We start from the raw sequence: 22,861 nt of genomic DNA on the forward strand, positions 1-22,861 counted from the left end.
TGTGTGTGTATGGGTGTGGGTATATGTATATATACACACACACATACCCATACACACATACATACACACCATATTTTCTTTATGCATTCATCAGTTGATGGACATTTGGGCCCTTTCATAATTTGGCTATTGTCACTATTGCTGCTATGAACACTGGAGTCCATATGCCCCATCAAATCAGTACTTTTGTATCCTTTGGATAAATGCCTACTAGGGCAATTGCTGGATTGTAGGGTAGCTCTATTTTTAATTTTTTGAGGAACCTCCACACTGGTTTCCATAGTAGCTGCACCAGTTTGCATTCCCACCAGCAGTGCAAAAGTCTTCCTCCTTCTCCACCTTCTTGCCAACATCTGTTGTTTCCTTAGTTGTTAGTTTTAGCCATTCTGACAGGGGTGAGGTGGTATCTTGTTGTGGTTTTGATTTGTATTTCCCTGATGATGAGTGATGTTAACCATCTTTTCATGTGTCTGTAAGCCATATGGATGTCATCTTTGGAAAAGTCTTTGTTCATGTCTTCTGTCCATTTCTTCACTGGATTATTTGTTTTTTGGGTGTTGAGTTTGACACATTCTTTATAGGTATTTCATATTAACCCATTGTCTGATATGTTATTTCCAAATATCTTCTTCCATTCTGTAGTTTGCCTTTTAGTTTTGCTGATTGTTTCCTTCATTGAGCAGAAGCTTTTTATCTTGATGAGGTCCCAATAGTTTATTTTTGTTTTTGTTCAATGCCCTGTTTTCAACTTTAAATAGCTGTGTCCTAGCACCCAACCCCCATCTCTCAAATCCCATATTTGATAGCACTGAAAAAAAAATATCTCCCTGTTATTTCTGATAACTTTTCTAGGAAATTCGTGACATGTCACTGGGCAGTTTACTCAAAAGAAAAAAACTTAAAAATACATGGTCAATAGTACATCACACACATTCCTACAATTATTTCAGAGTATGGTATTACAGGGTCTTAGAGAATGTCTAATTCCTATACTTTAACAATGAGGAAGCATGCAGAAGCCCTAAGTTGCAGCCAGTAAAGGTCAAAGCCAAATCTGCACTCATTTTTCCAGACCAACCACTTATACCATCACTTACTGAGTATATGATCTGAAGCAAATTACGCTCTACCTCAATTTTTTATCTATACAATTGTAATCATAATAATAACAACAAATCCCTCAGTGGGCTGTTGTATGATCTAAGTGAGTTAGGACTTCTAATGTACATAGAGGAGTGCCTACTACATGTATGTATTTAATGAATCTTGCCTTATTTAAGTATTCTTTTTTTTTTTTAACTTTTTTTTTTTTTTTTTTTTTAATATATGAAATTTACTGTCAAATTGGTTTCCATACAACACCCAGTGCTCATCCCAAAAGGTGCCCTCCTCAATTCCCATCACCCACCCTGCCCTCCCTCCCACCCCCCCATCAACCCTCAGTTGGTTCTCAGTTTTTAACAGTCTCTTATGCTTTGGCTCTCTCCCACTCTAACCTCTTTTTTTTTTTTTTTTTTTTTTTTTTTTTCCTTCCCCTCCCCCATGGGTTTCTGTTATGTTTCTCAGGATCCACATAAGAGTGAAACCATATGGTATCTGTCTTTCTCTGTATGGCTTATTTCACTTAGCATCACACTCTCCAGTTCCATCCATGTTGCTACAAAAGGCCATATTTCATTTTTTCTCATTGCCACGTAGTATTCCATTGTGTATATAAACCACAATTTCTTTATCCATTCATCAGTTGATGGACATTTAGGCTCTTTCCATAATTTGGCTATTGTTGAGAGTGCCGCTATAAACATTGGGGTACAGGTGCCCCTATGCATCAGTACTCCTGTATCCCTTGGATAAATTCCTAGCAGTGCTATTGCTGGGTCATAGGGTAGGTCTATTTTTAATTTTCTGAGGAACCTCCACACTGCTTTCCAGAGCGGCTGCACCAATTTGCATTCCCACCAACAGTGCAAGAGGGTTCCTGTTTCTCCACATCCTCTCCAGCATCTATAGTCTCCTGATTTCTTCATTTTGGCCACTCTGACTGGCGTGAGGTGGTATCTGAGTGTGGTTTTGATTTGTATTTCCCTGATAAGGAGCGACGTTGAACATCTTTTCATGTGCCTGTTGGCCATCCGGATGTCTTCTTTAGAGAAGTGTCTATTCATGTTTTCTGCCCATTTCTTCACTGGGTTATTTGTTTTTCGGGTGTGGAGTTTGATGAGCTCTTTATAGATTTTGGATACTAGCCCTTTGTCCGATGTGTCATTTGCAAATATCTTTTCCCATTCCGTTGGTTGTCTTTTAGTTTTGTTGGTTGTTTCCTTTGCTGTGCAGAAGCTTTTTATCTTCATAAGGTCCCAGTAATTCACTTTTGCTTTTAATTCCCTTGCCTTTGGGGATGTGCCGAGTAAGAGATTGCTACGGCTGAGGTCAGAGAGGTCTTTTCCTGCTTTCTCCTCTAAGGTTTTGATGGTTTCCTGTCTCACATTCAGGTCCTTTATCCATTTTGAGTTTATTTTTGTGAATGGTGTGAGAAAGTGGTCTAGTTTCAACCTTCTGCATGTTGCTGTCCAGTTCTCCCAGCACCATTTGTTAAAGAGACTGTCTTTTTTCCATTGGATGTTCTTTCCTGCTTTGTCAAAGATGAGTTGGCCATACGTTTGTGGGTCTAGTTCTGGGGTTTCTATTCTATTCCATTGGTCTATGTGTCTGTTTTTATGCCAATACCATGCTGTCTTGATGATGACAGCTTTGTAGTAGAGGCTAAAGTCTGGGATTGTGATGCCTCCTGCTTTGGTCTTCTTCTTCAAAATTACTTTGGCTATTCGGGGCCTTTTGTGGTTCCATATGAATTTTAGGATTGCTTGTTCTAGTTTCGAGAAGAATGCTGGTGCAATTTTGATTGGGATTGCATTGAATGTGTAGATAGCTTTGGGTAGTATTGACATTTTGACAATATTTATTCTTCCAATCCATGAGCAGGGAATGTCTTTCCATTTCTTTATATCTTCTTCAATTACCTGCATAAGCTTTCTATAGTTTTCAGCATACAGATCTTTTACATCTTTGGTTAGATTTATTCCTAGGTATTTTATGCTTCTTGGTGCAATTGTGAATGGGATCAGTTTCTTCATTTGTCTTTCTGTTGCTTCATTGTTAGTGTATAAGAATGCAACTGATTTCTGCACATTGATTTTGTATCCTGCAACTTTGCTGAATTCATGTATCAGTTCTAGCAGACTTTTGGTGGAGTCTATCGGATTTTCCATGTATAATATCATGTCATCTGCAAAAAGCGAAAGCTTGACTTCATCTTTGCCAATTTGGATGCCTTTGATTTCCTTTTGTTGTCTGATTGCTGATGCTAGAACTTCCAGCACTATATTAAACAACAGCGGTGACAGTGGGCATCCCTGTCGTGTTCCTGATCTCAGGGAAAAAGCTCTCAGTTTTTCCCCATTGAGGATGATGTTAGCTGTGGGCTTTTCATAAATGGCCTTTATGATGTTTAAGTATGTTCCTTCTATCCCGACTTTCTCAAGGGTTTTTATTAAGAAAGGGTGCTGGATTTTGTCAAAGGCCTTTTCTGCATCGATTGACAGGATCATATGGTTCTTCTCTTTTTTTTTGTTAATGTGATGTATCACGTTGATCGATTTGCGAATGTTGAACCAGCCCTGCATCCCAGGAATGAATCCCACTTGATCATGGTGAATAATTCTTTTTATATGCTGTTGAATTCGATTTGCTAGTATCTTATTAAGAATTTTTGCATCCATATTCATCAGGGATATTGGCCTGTAGTTCTCTTTTTTTACTGGGTCTCTGTCTGGTTTAGGAATCAAAGTAATACTGGCTTCATAGAATGAGTCTGGAAGTTTTCCTTCCCTTTCTATTTCTTGGAATAGCTTGAGAAGGATAGGTATTATCTCTGCTTTAAACATCTGGTAGAACTCCCCTGGGAAGCCATCTGGTCCTGGACTCTTATTTGTTGGGAGATTTTTGATAACCGATTCAATTTCTTCGCTGGTTATGGGTCTGTTCAAGCTTTCTATTTCCTCCTGATTGAGTTTTGGAAGAGTGTGGGTGTTTAGAAATTTGTCCATTTCTTCCAGGTTGTCCAATTTGCTGGCATATAATTTTTCATAGTATTCCCTGATAATTGTTTGTATCTCTGAGGGATTGGTTGTAATCATTCCATTTTCATTCATGATTTTATCTATTTGGGTCATCTCCCTTTTCTTTTTGAGAAGCCTGGCTAGAGGTTTGTCAATTTTGTTTATTTTTTCAAAAAACCAACTCTTGGTTTCGTTGATCTGCTCTACAGTTTTTTTAGATTCTATATTGTTTATTTCTGCTCTGATCTTTATGATTTCTCTTCTTCTGCTGGGTTTAGGCTGCCTTTGCTGTTCTGCTTCTATTTCCTTTAGGTGTGCTGTTAGATTTTGTATTTGGGATGTTTCTTGTTTCTTGAGATAGGCCTGGATTGCAATGTATTTTCCTCTCAGGACTGCCTTCGCTGCATCCCAAAGCGTTTGGATTGTTGTATTTTCATTTTCGTTTGTTTCCATATATATTTTAATTTCTTCTCTAATTGCCTGGTTGACCCACTCATTCGTTAGTAGGGTGTTCTTTAACCTCCATGCTTTTGGAGGTTTTCCAGACTTTTTCCTGTGGTTGATTTCAAGCTTCATAGCATTGTGGTCTGAAAGTATGCATGGTATAATTTCAATTCTTGTAAACTTATGAAGGGCTGTTTTGTGACCCAGTATATGATCTATCTTGGAGAATGTTCCATGTGCACTCGAGAAGAAAGTATATTCTGTTGCTTTGGGATGCAGAGTTCTAAATATATCTGTCAAGTCCATCTGATCCAATGTATCATTCAGGGCCCTTGTTTCTTTATTGACTGTGTGTCTAGATGATCTATCCATTTCTGTAAGTGGGGTGTTAAAGTCCCCTGCAATGACCACATTCTTATCAATAAGGTTGCTTATGTTTATGAGTAATTGTTTTATATATCTGGGGGCTCGGGTATTTGGCGCATAGACATTTATAATAGTTAGCTCTTCCTGGTGGATAGACCCTGTGATTATTATATAATGCCCTTCTTCATCTCTTGTTACAGCCTTTAATTTAAAGTCTAGTTTGTCTGATATAAGTATGGCTACTCCAGCTTTCTTTTGGCTTCCAGGAGCATGATAAATAGTTCTCCATCCCCTCACTCTCAATCTAAAGGTGTCCTCAGATCTAAAATGAGTCTCTTGTAGACAGCAAATAGATGGGTCTTGCTTTTTTATCCATTCTGATACCCTATGTCTTTTAGTTGGCGCATTTAATCCATTTACATTCAGTGTTATTATAGAAAGATATGGGTTTAGAGTCATTGTGATGTCTGTATGTTTTATGCTTGTAGTGATGTCTCTGGTACTTTGTCTCACAGGATCCCCCTTAGGATCTCTTGTAGGGCTGGTTTCGTGGTGACAAATTCCTTCAGTTTTTGTTTGTTTGGGAAGACTTTTATCTCTCCTTCTATTCTAAATGACAGACTTGCTGGATAAAGGATTCTCGGCTGCATATTTTTTCTGTTTAGCACACTGTAGATATCGTGCCAAGCCTTTCTGGCCTGCCAAGTTTCAAAGGAGAGATCAGTCACGAGTCTTATAGGTCTCCCTTTATATGTGAGGGCACGTTTATCCCTTGTTGCTTTCAGAATTTTCTCTTTATCCTTGTATTTTGCCAGTTTCACTATGATATGTCGTGCAGAAGATCGATTCAAGTTACGTCTGAAGGGAGTTCTCTGTGCCTCTTGGATTTCAATGCCTTTTTCCTTCCCCAGTTCAGGGAAGATCTCAGCTATAATTTGTTCAAGTACCTTCAGCACCTTTCCCTCTCTCTTCCTCCTCTGGGATACCAATTATGCGTATATTATTTTTTTTTAGTGTATCACTTAGTTCTCTAATTTTCCCCTCATACTCCTGGATTTTTTTATCTCTCTTTCTTTCAGCTTCCTCTTTCTCCATAACTTCATCTTCTAGTTCACCTATTCTCTCCTCTGCCTCTTCAAGCCGAGCCATCGTGGTTTCCATTTTGTTTTGCATTTCGTTTAAAGCGTTTTTCAGCTCCTCGTGACTGTTCCTTAGTCCCTCGATCTTTGTGGCAAGAGATTCTCTGCTGTCCTGTATACTGTTTTCAAGCCCAGCGATTAATTTTATGACTATTATTCTAAATTCACTTTCTGTTATATTATTTAAATCCTTTTTGATCAGTTCATTAGCTGTTGTTATTTCCTGGAGATTCTTCTGAGGGGAATTCTTCCGTTTGGTCATTTTGGAGAGTCCCTGGCGTGGTGAGGACCTGCAGTGCACTTCCCCTGTGCTGTGGTGTATAACTGGAGTTAGTGGGCGGGGCCGCAGTCCGACCCGATGTCTGCCCCCAGCCCACTGCTGGGGCCACAGTCAGACTGGTGTGTGCCTTCTCTTCCCCTCTCCTAGGGGCGGGATTCACTGTGGGGTGGCGTGTCCCGTCTGGGCTATTTGCACACTGCCAGGCTTGTGTTGCTGGGGATCTGGTGTATTAGCTGGGGTGGGTAGGCAAGGTGCACGGGGGCTGGAGGGGCAGGCTTAGCTCGCTTCTCCTTAGGTGATCCACTTCAGGAGGAGCCCTGTGGCAGCGGGAGGGAGTCAGATCCACTGCCGGAGGTTTGGCTCCGCAGAAGCACAGAGTTGGGTGTTTGCGCGGAGCGAGCAAGTTCCCTGGCAGGAACTGGTTCCCTTTGGGATTTTGGCTGGGGGATGGGCGGGGGAGATGGCGCTGGCGAGCGCCTTTGTTCCCCGCCAAGCTGAGCTCTGCCGTCCGGGGGCTCAGCAGCTCTCCCTCCCTTTGTCCTCCAGCCTTCCCGCTTTCCGAGCAGAGCTGTTAACTTATGACCTCCCAGACGCTAAGTCGCGCTTGCTGTCGGAACACAGTCTGTCCGGCCCCTCCGCTTTTGCCAGCCAGACTCGGGGGCTCTGCTTGGCCGGCGAGCCGCCCCTCCGCCCCGGCTCCCTCCCGCCAGTCCGTGGAGCGCGCACCGCCTCGCCGCCCTTCCTACCCTCTTCCGTGGGCCTCTAGTCTGCGCTTGACTCCGGAGACTCCCTTCTGCTAATCCTCTGGCGGTTTTCTGGGTTCTTTAGGCAGGTGTAGGTGGAATCTAAGTGATCGGCAGGACGCGCTGTGAGCCCCGCGTCCTCCTACGCCGCCATCTTCCGGAACCCATCTTAAGTATTCTTTACTACTAAAAATTCTTAAGTAATTTCATGCTAATTGAATATAATCAGGTAGAGTGTCCTTTAAGGCAAGATTTTGGGAAATGGGTAATTAAGCTAATTTTTCATTTAGTGAAGTGAATTTTAAAAAGTGAATTGCTTTTTTTTTTCTCATTTCTCAGACATTTTATGTTTTTGAGCTGGTAAGTATTTTTGAATAACAAAAGTATCACCTTAGAGATTATTTTGTGCTGTTCTACCATACATTATCTGTAATTCTCAGAGCAATCCTCTAAAGTATTTATGATTAATATCCCCATTTTATAGGTTAAAAATGTACAATGGAGGATTAAGGAAAGTTTAGAAGATTGGACATGCTTTCTTTTACCAAACTCAGCCTTCCAAGTTAACATATGACTCCATAGCAATGCATTTTATTTATCAAGATTACTTACTCAAAAACTTTACTTTTCACTTCCATTTCCTATGATACAGTAATCTATCTTCTGGTATCTCAACTTTGAGTTACAAAATTCAGTACTGACAAGAATAATTTTTTTTGAGAACAGCCAAGGACTGTTAATTTTACTAGAATAATCTTGCAAGTAAATACATGGGTGCTCTTCTTAGTATCTTTGTAAAAATAAAGAGCAATCCATATACAATGTGAAATCTATAAAGTGTATAATTGTGTTATAGATGGACAATGGTGGGAATAATTTGTAGCTGAAAAAGGAAAAGACTATGGAGTCGGCACTTGTTTCCCCACATCTTCTTTCATGTTACGTTAAATCAAGGAGTAGGAACATTGGAGAAAGAGGCAGTTATGCTTAAGGTCAGCCGCTAGAAGTGATCAGGGAGAGAAATAGCAGGACTCGGCAGATGCAGAGAGGAGATAGTTGTGTTTTCACAGAACCACTGTCTGCTGTGCAAAGTACCACGGGACAGCCTCTCCTTATATCATAGATTGTTCTCTCTTCTCTAATCATTTGCTGCTGCTTTGTCTTCTCCTTTCAGCTTCTTACTGTTTCCGTCATCAAACGACATTTCTGGGAGCCACTTGATTTGGCAGAAAGAGTACAAGTTTTGGAATGAGGCATTTGTGGCTTCAAATTTTGAAGTGGTCACTTTCTAGCTGCATGAGCTCCTCTGAACTTCTTTTCCTCCTCTGTAAACTGGTCCAAATAGTCAGAAGGTAGTGGGGATTCAGAGAAGTATACATTACTGAAAACCTGTGTATTCTAAGAGCTGAAAAATGCTATTCTAACCATATCTCTCCCTTACCAAGAGCTGTTTTTGCTTGAATTCATAATCGACCCTGCATATTTCAAGTCAGACAATCTCTGAAATCTAGAAATTTTGATTAAAGATAAGCAATGGAGTGGCACCTGGGTGGCTCAGTTGGTTCAGTGTACGACTTTAGCTCAGGTCATGATCTCACAGTTCGTGGGTTCAAGCCCTGCATCGGGCTCTGTGCTGACAGCTCAGAGTCTGGAGCCTGCTTTGGATTCTGTGTCTCCCTCTCTCTCTCCCCCTCCCCCACTCATGCTCTGTCTCTGTCTCTAAAACATGAATAAACCTTAAAAAATTTAAAAAAAGATAAGCAGTGGAAACCAATGAAATACTGAGAGCCCTAAATTAACACCAAATAGGCACAAGTCTCAATAATGTTGATAAGTATCACTTATATATAAGTAAAATATAACTGGAAACTCAAATACGTTAAATATAACTCAAATGTAAGGTATCAAGTAAGCTTCAAAGCTTTCCTGTCAAGAATACCACTTATGCATATCACAGTATACACAAACTTTACATCTGGATACAAACTCCTTAGAAGCAAGAATTCTGTCCCACTCTGTTTGCACAGATGTAGATATAGCTAGTTTTATAACTTTAGTTAATTTTGTGTAATTAATTTTTTCTAACAAAGAAGCAATGGTTATTTCAAAACAGTAATTTCTAAAAAGTTCATAAGCACTGATTTTTAGTCAACAAGGCATTCCAATATCCAGAATAAAAAATGTTAATCTTACCATAAATGTGCAGGTTTTAGCAACTGTAAATAAGGCTATTACTTTCCAGTATTCTTCAATGTTGCCTGGAATGGTGATATAAATGTAAGAAGCACAGAGAGCACAAAGCAGACCCAAACAGAGAGCTTTGAACCCCATAATATCCCTTTCTCCAGTCTCTTCACAGTGCTGAGAAAAAGAGATTCTGAGACAGATACTGCAAAACATTAGTTCAAGCCTTAATTATTATTAAGCAACTCCCACAGTGTTTCTTCACCCTGTGACGCTGTCATCTTCCTAAAGCACCATAGGTGTGAGTCAGAGCCTAGATGAGAATTCTTAATAAGCCACAAAATCCAATTTTGTGATTGGTTGGTTGCAGCATTTTGTAAGAAGAGGTTTTAAAAAAAACCTAGCTAATATTTCATCAAGATCCTGGCTCATGAAATTAGCATGGATTACTAACTCTGTTGCTTGTTGTGCTGGACCAAAATTTGAGCTAAAAGATAAGGGGTGTGGCGACTTTTCCACATGACATTATTCATCAAGTTGGAACTTCAATAGTCTGAAGTACAACAAGGCTCGGTATAAGTATCTCAGGAAACACTTTTTTAAGTGATTGTATACTGACTTTATTCTAATGGTTAACTGGTAAATCTTTAAAATCAATCTACACCAAGTAGCCTAGTGTGGCAGGCAACCACGAGCGCAAATATTGGACTTACGCTTGCTGCAACCTAAGATAGCCTGAGAAGCTCCTGTCCATAAAGCTGATCATTTCAATGTTCTTTAGAGATGTAAGGCACTGGAGATTTTCTGTCTGATCTGCTAGGCCCTAGGAATTAAAAGAACAGTCATAAATCAATAAATCCACAATTCTCAAGCTCATTCCCAGAGATTGGGACTTAAAGAAAGTAAATTTTAGTGATAGAATTAAATTCAATCAGGAGTCTAATTTAAGTATATACTGGACCTCTTGAAAGCATAAGTATTAACTTCAAAGTCTCTCCTAAACTTTATTACTACAATTTTTATTTTTGTTCATTTACATTGCAGTTTCCCTGAATCCCCCAGTCGTAATTTAGGAATATTATTTGTTTTTCAAACTACAACACTTTAAAAAGTGCTTTCACTATTAATAATGCATTTAAACTGGAACTTTCCTGGAGAAACTGGTACTAACAGACCTACCCTAATTATGTAACTCTTTGATCACATTCAATTGCTAAATACATATTTTTCATAAATTAATGTGATTAATTAATGCTTGCGAATATTGGGAAGGGGGAAATCTCAAGTTCACCGACAACAATGAAGTTTGAAAACTAAAATCAGGAGTGTTCATTGATGACAAAGACTGAGAGGAGAATAGAGTTAAAGTTAAGATAAAGTTTCTGCCTTCACATCACATGTCTCTCCTACTCCACCCCCACCCCATGCACATATGCATGCACACACACACACTCACAGAAGGGGACTGGGAAGAAACAGAAATAATGTTATCAGGCTAAATATTTGCTGTACCTGTGTGAACATGAAGGCCCTAATCAGAAGCAGTTAGGAGATATAATCAAAGTAACATATGCCAAGAAGTATGCAGAAGGTGTTGGAATTTTTCAAAAGCCAGATATCATGTAGCTGATGTGGTTTTTTCTCATATTTTGAAAAATGAGCAGAGGCATCTGATGTAATGACTGAATTACTTTGATCATGGCAGTTTGCCTAACACATAGTGAGCAATCAAGAAATATTACCTGTTATTGTCATGACATGGTTTTTTCTCATATTTGGAAAGATGAACAGAGGTATCTGATGTAATGACTGAATTACTTTGATCACACAGTTTGCCTAACACATAGTAAGCAGTCAAGAAATATTACCTGTGTAATATTACTAGTATTATTTTATTACTGCTGACATCAAAGAAAAGAGGCAACTTAAGAGTATGGGATCCTCCAAGAAGACCCAGATCTATGTAGTGAGGTTATAGGGGGACTTTAGATCTCTGACTGTAGTCAAATGTTAAAAGCATCTGAAGAGCTAGAGAGAGGGGTGAAGACAAGAAGAAAATGCCCCCCAAATTTATTTCACTTTGCAGTTCCTTAGATTCAGCCCTAGGTTTCTAAAGATCTCTAACTTTCGCAATTTTGCAAGTCCCTTGGGTCACCATTGTTCAGTATGGAAGGAGAACCTATCAGATGCACAACATGAAGAAGGAATAAAACTAATACCATCTCCTCCAAGATTCAATGGCTGTGGGTCTTTTCCTACTTTAAAGAGCTGTCAACAGCATCGTACTAGGTCTGTCTTTAATCTTCATTTTATTTTACTCACTAAATGAAAGAAAGGTAATGTTTTTTGCATACAATAGTTTCGTTTGGCATTTTTTGGCCTTTGGCTTGTGAGATTACAAAAACACCATGCACTCAGTTGACAGCAAAGTGTGCTTAGTTTCCCCACAGGTTTCCACCACACAATATTATAATTAGTCAACTAACATCTGTGGAGTATCATCTCAATTCTATGCAGATTGGACAATCTAAAACATCTTTATATTTTTCCCATTTCCTCCAAGATAAAATCCAAATTTTTCCGTATCACATTGTATGTTCTAGTCATCTTCACAGAGTCTCTCCTTTGATCCCACAATCCAGGTCAACTTCAACTACTGAAAGTTATCCTAGAGCAACAAGCCATATAAGCCCTCTGGAGCTTTTGTCGTATCTCTTTTCCTAGAAAAAGCTTCTCAAGTTCTCTCTGCTCATACCTGCTTATCAAACACTTTTCCTGCTTTGAATATTCAAGGCAGCCACTTATATGATGCTTTTTGTGATCCCTGACAGATAGGATTGATCAATTTCCCTTTCTTTATTTATTAATCAATTTTTATTTATCAATTTTCCCTCCTAAAGAAGTGTAGACTTTTGCCATAGTCCCAGTAACACCAAACTGAATTTACATAGTAGGCATGAATCTCTCTTAATGGTATGTACAAATATTTCTTTAAACCCTGTTATAGACTGAATGTTTCTGTTCCCCCAAAATTTATATGCTGAAAATTTAATGATCAAAGTGATTGTATTAGGAAGTGACCTCTGGGAAGCTGATTATGTCATGAAAGTAGATCCCTCATGAGTGGGATGGTGCCCTTATAAAAGAGACTTCAGACAGCTCCTTTGCCCCTTTTGCCAGTGAGGACACAACAAGGAGATGGCTGTCTGTGAACCAGGAAGCAGTCTCTCACCAAACAGCAAATCTGCTGAACCTTGATCTTGGGCTTTTCTGACTCCAGAATACTGAGAAATACATGTTTGTCTTTTAGCTACTCAGTCTACAGTTTGGTTTTGTTTTTTGTTTTTTTATAGCAGACTAAGACAAACCACAAACAACATTAACATCAATGTATTATGCCAGTTAGGCATTGCAAATAAAACATAAATAGGTCAGGGACAAGACAAGAATCCTGCTTCACCTCTGTTACTTAACACTATACTGGAAGTTCTAGGTAGAGCTACCAGATAAGAAAAGAAAAGCCCATCCAAATTGGAAAGGAAGAGACAAAGCTACCTTGATTTGCAATTTACATGGTCTTTTTAAAAATGTTTATTTTGAGACTGAGAGAGAGCAAGCAATGGAGAGAAAGAAAGAGAGAGACAGAGGGAGAGAACCCAAAGCAGGACCCACACTGTCAGTGCAGAGCCTGATGTGAGGCTCAAACTCACAAACCGTGAGATCATGACCTTAGCTGAAATCAAGAGTCAGACACTCAACTGACTAAGCCACCCAGGCACCCCTGCAATTGACATGATCAGAGGTATAGAAAACCCAGTAAACCCACAAGAAAGATACCAGAGTTAATAAAATAATTCAGCAAAGTTGCAGAGTACTAGACCAACATATAGCTGTTCACTAGCAATTACAAAGGAAATTAGGAAAGTAATTCTGTTTACAATAGCAATGAAAAGACTTACATACTTAAGAATAAATTTATCCAAGGAGGTGAGAAGCTTGCATGTTGAAAACTATAAAACAGTGCTGAAAGAAACTTTAAAATACATTAAAAAAATAGAAAGACATAACATGCTCATGGATAGGTAGACTTAACATTGTTAAGATGTCAATACAACCCAAAGTAATCTATAGATTTAATGCAATTCCCATCAAAATTCCAACAGTCTTTTCCACATAAGTGGAAAAGCCAATCTTTCAATTTGTATGGAATTGCATGGGGCTCCAAATAGGCAAAACAATCTTGAAAAATAATAAAAGAGTTCCATACTTCCCATTTGGGGCCAGTGGAAGTTACTACTGAATCAGAAAATATCTGAAAGCAAGACACTCTACTTTTTAACACTTCATAAAAACTGAAGCAGGAACTCTTGATATTAGAAGAAAATATCTGAACTGTCTCTTTTTACAAGTTCAAAAAACCAAATTAAAAAAAAATGGTGAAGAAGAAAAGTATCAAAGTCCAAGTCTCATACAAAACATACAACATAGACAAGAAAACTAAAATAGAAGAAACAGAAAGAAAAAAACACAACTAACAACCATTTAGATCAAGAAATGCAATGTGGAAAAGAAAAAAATTAAATATTAAAAAGAACAGAAGGGGTAGCCTGGGTGGCTCAGTTAGTTAAGCATCCGACTCTTGATTTCAGCTCAGTTCATGATCTCAGGGTTTGTGAGATCAAGCTCCGTGTTGAGCTCTGTGCTGACAGTGTGGAGCTTGCTTGAGATTCTCTCTCTGCCTCTGTCTCTCGCACTCTCTCCCGCTCTCTCACTCTCTCTCAAGAAAAAAATAAAACATTCTTTAAAAATAAAAGAGATAAATGATATTGAAGGGAAAGTGACAAATTTAAAGATAGGCAAAGAAATGACAAGTTGGACAATTGCAGTTATTAAAAAAATTAAAACAAGAGAAAAAATATTAAAAACTGTAATTGAAGAAACTTTCCTAAAATTAAAACAAAACCTTGAAAATACATAATTAGAGACTGCTTTTGTGTACCTGAGAATATTGAACCAGAATAGCCAACAACAAGATATATTCTTGTAAGTTACTATACTGAAAAGAACAAAGGAAAGAAATTATATGTTCAGGCAAAAAGTCATTTGGCTTATGAAGGAAATAATTAGACTATCATGAGAACTTAATTATCATTATTCATGTCGGGAGAAAATATAATACATATATAACATACTTAAGAAATAATGTGACTAAATAATTTAATATCTGGAATTATTCAACATATAATAAATCAGTGTATTGTACCAAGAGTGTTTCGTAAGAAATCTAGTAGAGTGTTTCGTAAGAAATCATGTAATCAAAATTAATATTGAGACAACCTAAATACTGCTTAACATTATTAAATATATTGTTATTGTAGAGTCAGTGTTCAATTATGGTTAAAAAGGGGCGGGTGTAGTAGTAAGGGCATTGTAGTCTAATAGCACCAAAAGGTGAAAGCAGATCAAGTAAGGAAGAAAAGAAAGAGCAGAGAGAAAAAAAAATTTAACTGTTTTTAGTCATCAAAATTAGTGGTGGTGACGTTCATATTGTTATTCTAAGACCACTAAATTTGTAAGGTGAGTAAAAACAAGTAAGAAATTGTGGGACAGGGGTGTCTGGATGGCTCAGTTGGTTAGGCACCAGACTCCTGATTTCCATTCAGGTCATGATATCACAGTTCGAGAGTTCAAGCCCTATGTGGGGGTTTGTGCTGACAGTGCTGAGCTTGCTTGGGATTCTCTCTCTCCCTCTCACTTTGCCACTCCTCCACTAAAACTACTTTTCTCTCTCTCTCTCAAAATAAACATTAAAAAAAATTGTGGGATGTCTTTATTCTCTCATATATATGTTTCCCCAAGTGCCTAGATTCTTAGGTTGTCAGTGGGGAAAAAAAGGGAAGTGATACTAAAGAGATCAAGTAAAAACCCTATGGTCTTGAATTTGAGATGGAAATAACAAACTGCAATTATTATCAAGGATATCAAGAATTATTTTTTCTTTTAAAATAGGTATTTGTAAAAATTCCTAGTTTTGCCCGCTGAATAACCCTAGTGCTCAGATTGTGGTATTGAAATATCACCACCATTAAAATAAATCAAATATTAAAGGAAAACCAGGGATCTGGGATTAATGGCTAATCCAAGATCCCTTTCATAAAATGTGTAAAATGAGCCTGGAAAATACAGGTTGCAAAGAATATCATACCAAGAGTCCTATCAAGAGGACTGAAAGGAGCTTCCACTGGCCCAAAGAGGGAATACTGAACTTCTTTAATACGAAATTAATCAACATGGGGCACCTGGATGGCTCAGTCAGTTGAGTGTCCAACTCTTGATTTTGGCTCAGGTCATAATCACATCACTTGTGGGGTCAAGCCCCGCATAGGGATTCTCTCTCTCCTTGTCTCTCTGCCCCTCCCCTGCTCCCTTGCACTCTCTCAAATAAAATAAATAAACAAAAAATGCCTCAAAAAAAGAGAAATCAATCAATAAAATAGGCTTTAATTCTCAAGTGTGTACTGATATGTTATTTTTTAATTAATCGGTTGATTACATTCTGAAGATAACAGAGAATCAATTCGTTATCTTGAAAAGAGGAAATGAATACAAGGAAATAAATACTAAAAATGAAGGTAACCATCTTGTATAATACTTTCAAGGTAATGTATAAAAGAAATAATCAAATTAAAATATCATTTTGCAATCTCCACTGAATTAATAAATCTGTATTTTCAGCCTCGATGGCTTTTAACCTAACATGTAGTGACAAATATGTGTTTCCTGATGAAATAAAGCCCCATCATATATATTCTTGCTAAACAGATTGAACCTAAGTCTGGTCAAACCTCTGGATTCCAACTGATAATTCCCAGGAAACACACAAGACAGAGGAACATGGTAAACTGCCAAGAAGTGTGCAGTCAGCAAAATCTAGACTGTAGGAAACCGTACAGGCTGAGATTCTTCCACAGATAAATCAGGAATAAAGTGTCCTTGTAGGAGAGGCCAGTGGCCAAAGGAAAAAAAAAACTATGAAGCATACTTGGAGAGTGAAAGAGATTTAAGAAGACTGCCATGTTTCAAGTTGTGAAAGAATAAACTAGAGTTTCTAGGGATTCATACTTGGGTGATAATATTATATAGAAATGCAGTGAAGCTATAACTAAAATTCAGGACAGCGGTTCCACTTGGAAAGAGGGGAGAGTAGTGATTTAATTGTGACACAAGGATGGGCACATGGGTAACTTGGCAAAGTTGCATTTCTTAACCAGAGTGGCGGTTGATATGGGTCTTCACAGTATCCTAATTCATTAACTATATACTTGTTTAATGTGGTTTATCATATCTGTGTTTGATTTTACAGTAAAAAGTATTTTGAAATAAACATAGTCTAACAACATATAAAAAAAATTAACTCCATAACCTAATATAAGACCTAAAACTATTCAACTAGAAGAAAACATGGGGAAATTGGATTTGGCCATGATTTCTTGGATATAACACCATAAGCACAGTCAGTGAAAGCAAAATAGACAAAAATTAAACTAAAATTTTTCAGGGAATCAAACTAAAAATTTTCAGGGAAACAAAGGAGTCAATCAACAGAGTGAAGAGTGGGGGGTGCCCTGGAGGTTCAGTCAGTTATGCATCCAACTCTTGGTTTCAGCTCAGATTGTGATGTCATGGTTCATGAATTCGAGCCCTGCGTTGGGCTCTGTGATGACAGTGCAGAACCTGCTTAAGATTCTTTCTCTCTCCTCTCTCTGCCCCTGTCCTGCTTGTACTCACTCACTCTCTCTCTCTAAGTAAATAAATAAACTTAAAAAAAAGCAGAAGGAAAAGGCAACCAGTGGAATGGGAGAAAATATTTTCAAATCATATATCTGATAAGAGGTTAATATCTGGAATATATAGACAACTTCTACCACTAAACAACAAAAACGAACAACATCCTTAAAAACTGGGCAAAAAACTTGAATAAACAGTTCTCCAAATAAGATACACAGATGGCCAAAAAGCACACAAAAACATGTTCAACATCTCTATTCATAAGACAAATGCCAATCAAAACCACAGTGCGATATCACCTTATAGCATTAGTATGGCTATTATTCAGAAAAACAAAACATAACATGTGGGTGTGAGGATATGGAGAAATGGAATACTTGTGCACTGGGTTGCATTAATGTAAATGTAAGATGGTGCAGTCATGTGGAAAACGGCATGATTACTCATAAAATTAAAAGTAGAATTATCATGTGATCCAGCAATCTCACTTCTGAGTGAGATGAAAGAGAATGAAAAGCAGAATCTCAAAGAGATATTTGCACACCCATGTTCACTGCAGCATTATTCCCCATAACCAAAAGGCAGAAGCAACCCAAATGTCCAACAACAGATAACTGGATAATGAAAACATGGCATATACATATATTAGAATACTATGCAGCTTTTAAAAAGAAGGAAATCATGTCATGTGCTACAACATGAATGAAACTTGAGGACGTTATGCCGAGCAAGAGTCAGCCAGTCACAAAAGAAGAAATATTGTCAGATTTTACTCATATGAAGTATCCAAGACAGTCAACATGACAAACAGAAAGTAAAAAGCTATTGCCGAGGCCTCAGGGCAGGAAAGAGGGGAATTAGTGTTCAGTTGGTAAAGAATTTCAGTGATGCAAGATAAAAAAAGTTCTAGTGATCTGTTGTAAAACAACATGAAGATATTTAACACTACTACTGAACTGTACACTTAAAAATGGTTAACGTGATAAATTTAAAAAATGGGCAGTAATTCTCATGACTAGAACCATAATAAGAGTTGCTTTAATATAGCGTAAAAATAAAATAAACATAGTCTGATAGGATTCTTAAATATCCATATATTGGTCACAGAAATCAAATCTAAAATATAGTATGCAAAAATATTGGCATTCAATATATTACAAAACATATTTCAAGAAACATATGGTCTAGTTGGCAGCTGGTATAGCTACATTGCTCGAGGCAAGAATCATTTTTTGCCTATAGACAGATAAAGAAACGATAGATAGATAGATAGATAGATAGATAGATAGATAAAGAAACTATAGATAAAGAAACTCACCAAATAGTGACAAAAAATTTTTATGCACCTAGATGACAGATCAATTCCATACTCTAGTAAACTAGCCTCAAAATAGGGACAGAAAAAAACATAAAACTCAAAAAGAAACTGAAAAATTCACTGCATTAATGAGAGAATTTTAATACTTCTTTCCTATCATTAAGAGATCAAGTAGATAAAAGTTTTAGGAAAGATGTGGAAGATTTATACAGCACATTAATTAACAAGCTCAAACTCATGGTATAAGTAGACTGTTTCAACCAACAATTAAAGATTAATATTCTTTAGAAATGCATATGAACGTATACACAAATTGATCACATGTTATGCAATAACCCTAATCTCAAGAAGTTTTGTAGGACTGTAACATACTGACCATATTCTCAGGTCTTATCACAATTAGGTTAAAAACTAAAAAAAAAAAAATCTCTAAACAACTAAATATCAAAAAAGACTCAATTGAAATAGAAAATACTAAGAACGAAATAGACATCAACAAGTATAGAAAGCCATTTAAACAACAGGGGAAAATCTATGCTAAATTCTAAAAAAAAATCCTAAAATTTATGAGTTATGCATCCATGGCAAATTCTCCATTTTTCCTAGCTCTCACCAATAAATGAAAGAACAGCTGTATAGAAACATAGTCTATGCATATGAATGTATGTACATGTGCATTTGTACACTCTTTTCTCTTTATTTCAGTGGTGAATTCTACTGAGAAAGGGTCCCAAAAATGTATCATAGAGCAGTTAAATACCTCTGAAGAAGTGAATCGAAAGCTGCATATGGGCTTCTCTGGTGTTTGTTTGGGGAGGCTAAGAGGTAGCATCTTCCTGGCACAAGGAAAGCCTCAGGCATGTAGAAGATGTTGGTTTGGTGGCCTCATCATATACAGCTAAAGCCACGGAGACAGACAGACCTGGAGACAAAGACAGGCTTCGTAAGACAAATGTGGGAATTCGAGCTCTATCCTGAAGGAACTGGGGAAACGTTCCATGCTGTAGAGGGTGATCATATGTTCCTCTCACCTGAGGTCATCACCTTCACAATTACCTTGGTTTACACAATACATTATTTGGACATCCATCTATAAAGGTGTTTAAAGAAAACACAAGTCTGACCTGGTATAGTTAGGCTGAGAGGGGAAAGGTATTGGAAAAAACACCCAAACACCCACAGAAGATTAGGTAACTCCGAATTGTGTGTGATGCAAACACCTGCAGAGAGGACAACAATCTTCCTCCTGTTGCTTCATAAGGCAGAAATTCACAAACTAAATCCCTGGAGTCATGACCTTTAACTTGAAACTGTAACACCATGCCTGGATATTTCAGCAAGGAGGAGAAACAAAACAAGCTAAAGCCCGATGAGAGAAAAACTCTCTAAAGGCCTGGTCTTTAAAGGAAGCCGCTTTAGATTTCTTTCCAAGTCAGCACGAGTGTACATAAACTTTGCTGAAACTGAAAGCCTGATTTATGGCCCACCAAATGCATGCTGTATACCTGGTTTGTAAATGAGCAGCCTGAAAGAAAATCATGTTTTCTTTAAGATAGTCATCAATGCTTCTACTCCCTGCATTCCTTGATGTTAAAACTCATGATTCCTGTCTATATGTTAATCTAAATCTTTTGAACTTCCACAAAATGTACAAATATTCACTCTCTGTAAAAACCGTTCATTCTCTGGAACACTTTCTTCCCTGTGAGAGCCTGTTTAACAGGTAGCAATGGAAAATACTACCTGGTTCTTGTCACAGGACAAGTGAGACATATTGCTTACTCCAAAAATTTTTTAATATTTTTAATTATTCTTGAATTATTATTCATATCTTTAGTTTTTTTACAACTTATTTTTATTTATCATATAATATGGTGTTCCACTTTATTTTCCTCAAGTTTTTATTTGAATTCAAGTTAGTTAACATATACCTGTAGTATTGGTTTCAGGAGTAGAATTTAGTGGCTCATCACCTACATATAGTACCCAGTGCTCACCACAACTGCCCTCCTTAAAGCCCATCACACATTTACCCCATTCCCTCACCCACTTCCCCTAAGGCAACCCTCAGTTTGTTCTCTATAGTTAAGAGTCTCTTTTGGTTTGCCTCCCCATTTTTATCTTGTTTAATTTTCCTTCCCTTCCCCTGTGTTCATCTGTTTTGTTTCTTAAACTCCACATGAGTGAAATCATAGGCTGTTTTTCTTTCTCTGACTGATTTATTTTGCTCAGCATAATACATTCCCACTCTATCCACATCATTGCAAATTGCAATATTTCAATCTTTCTGATAGCTGAATAATATTTCATTGTATATGTATATACCACATTTTCTTTATTCATTCATCAGTCGATGGACATTTGGGCTCTTTCCATAATTTGGCTATTGTTGATAGTGCTGCTATAAACATTGGGGTACATGTGCTACCTTGAATTTTTGTATCCTTTGGATAAATACCTACTAGTGTAATTGCTGGGTCATTGGATAGTTCTGTTTTTTAACTTTTTGAGGAACCTCCATACTGTTTTCCACCAGTTTGCATTCCCACCAGCAGTGTAAGACGATTCCCTTATTTACCCTCACCAATATCTGCTTTTTCCTGAGTTGTTAATTTTCACCATTCTGACAGGTGTGAGGTGATATCTCATTTTGGTTCTGATTTGTATTTCCCTGATGATGAATGATGTGAGCATTTCTTATTTGAGCATTTTTTCATGTATATGTTAGCCATTTATATGTCTTCTTTGAAGAAATATCTGTTCATGTCTTCTGCCCATTTCTTAACTCGATTATTATATATATTTTTTGGATGTTGAGTTTGATAAGTTCTTTATAGATTTTGGACACTAGACCTTTATCTGATATGTCACTTGTAAATATCTTCTCTCATTCCATAGGTTGCCTTGTAGTTTTGTGGATTGTTTCTTTCATTGTGCAGAAGCTTTTTATCTCAATGAAGTCCCAATAGCTCAATTTTGCTTTTGTGTCCCTTGCCTTCAGTGATGTATCTAGTAAGAAGTTGCTCTGGCTGAGGTCAAAGTTTGTTGCTTGTGTTCTCCTCTAAGATTTTGATGGTTTCCTGTCTCACATTCAGGCCTTTTATCCATTTTGAATTTATTTTTGTGTATGGTATAAGAAAGTTGTCCAGGTTCATTCTTCTGTATGTGGCTGTCCAGTTTTCCCAACACCATTTGTTGAAGAGACTGTCTTTTTTACATTGGATATTCTTTCCTTGTTTGTCAAAGATTTGTTGATGATAAAGTTGTGGATCCATTTCTGGGTTCTCTATTCTGTTCCACTGATCTATTTGTTTTGTGCCAGTACCATACCCTCTTGATGATTACAGTTTTGTAATACAGTTTGAAATCTAGAATTGTGATGCCTCCACTTTGCTTTTCTTGTTCAACATTACTTTGGATATTTGGGGTATTTTTTGGTTACAAACAAGTTTTAGAATGTTTCTTCTAGCTCTGCAAAAGATGCCAATGTTATTCTGATAACATGAAATATGTAGATTGTTTTGGGTAGAACAGACATTTTAACAGTACTTGCTCTTCCAATCCATGAACATGGAAGGTTTTCCATTTGTGTCTACAATTTATTTCATTAGTGTTGTATAGTTTTCAGAGTACAGATCTTTTACTTCTTTGGTTAGGTTGATTCCTAGGTATCTTATGGTTTTTGGTGCAATTGTAAATGGGATCGATTCCTTGATTTCTCTTTTTGCTGCTTCTTTGTTGGTGTATAGAAATGCAACCAATTTCTGTACATTGATATTATATTCTGTGACTTTGTTGAATTCACGTATCAGTTCTAGAAATTCTATGGTGAAGTCTCTCAGGTTTTCTACATAAAGTATAGTATCATCCATGAAGTGTGAAAGTTTGACTTCCTCCTTGCCAAGTTGGATGCCTTTTATTTCTTTTTATTATCTGATATCTGAGGCTAGGACTTCTAGTACCAAGCTGAACAACAGTGGTCAGAGTGGACAACCCTGTTGTGTTCTTGACCTTAGGGGAAAATCTCTCAGTTTTTCTCCATTGAGGATGATATTAGCTATGGGTCTTTTGCATATGGCCTTTATGATATTGAGGTAAGTTCCATTTATCCCTACTTTCTTGAGGGTTTTTATTAAAAAAGGATACTGTGTTTTGTCAAATGCTTTTTCTGCAACTACTGAGAAGATCACATGGTTCTTATACTTTCTTTTATTAATGTGGTGTATCACATTCTCCATTAGCATGATAAATGGCTATTTCCTCATTTCCAATATGAAGGTGTCTAAAATGAGTCTCTTGTAAGAAGTATATCAATAAGTCTTGTTTTTTATCCATTATGATACCCTATGTGTATCATGTGTATTGGAGGATTTAGTCCATTTACATTCAGAGTAATTATTGATATGAATTTAGTACCATCGTGCTACCCAGAAAGTCAATATTCCTGTACATTGTCTCTGTTGCTACTAGTCTTTGTTGCC

At 37.4% G+C, this 22,861-nt stretch overlaps 1 protein-coding gene across 1 annotated transcript in view; it reads right to left on the reverse strand.

Annotated features, from left to right (window-relative positions):
- Positions 1 to 9,421, reverse strand: part of AADACL2 (arylacetamide deacetylase like 2) — a 40,136-nt gene extending 30,715 nt beyond the window's left edge. The window contains exon 1 of the mRNA XM_078452627.1: positions 9,284 to 9,421. Within this exon, the coding sequence (XP_078308753.1) occupies positions 9,284 to 9,421 (138 nt within the window). The remainder of the gene's footprint in view (positions 1 to 9,283) is intronic.
- Between the last annotated feature and the right edge of the window lie 13,440 nt (positions 9,422 to 22,861).

This window comes from Panthera onca, chromosome C2, assembly GCF_046562875.1.
Source record: "Panthera onca isolate mPanOnc1 chromosome C2, mPanOnc1 haplotype 2, whole genome shotgun sequence".
In the NCBI taxonomy this organism is placed as follows: Eukaryota; Metazoa; Chordata; class Mammalia; order Carnivora; family Felidae; genus Panthera; species Panthera onca.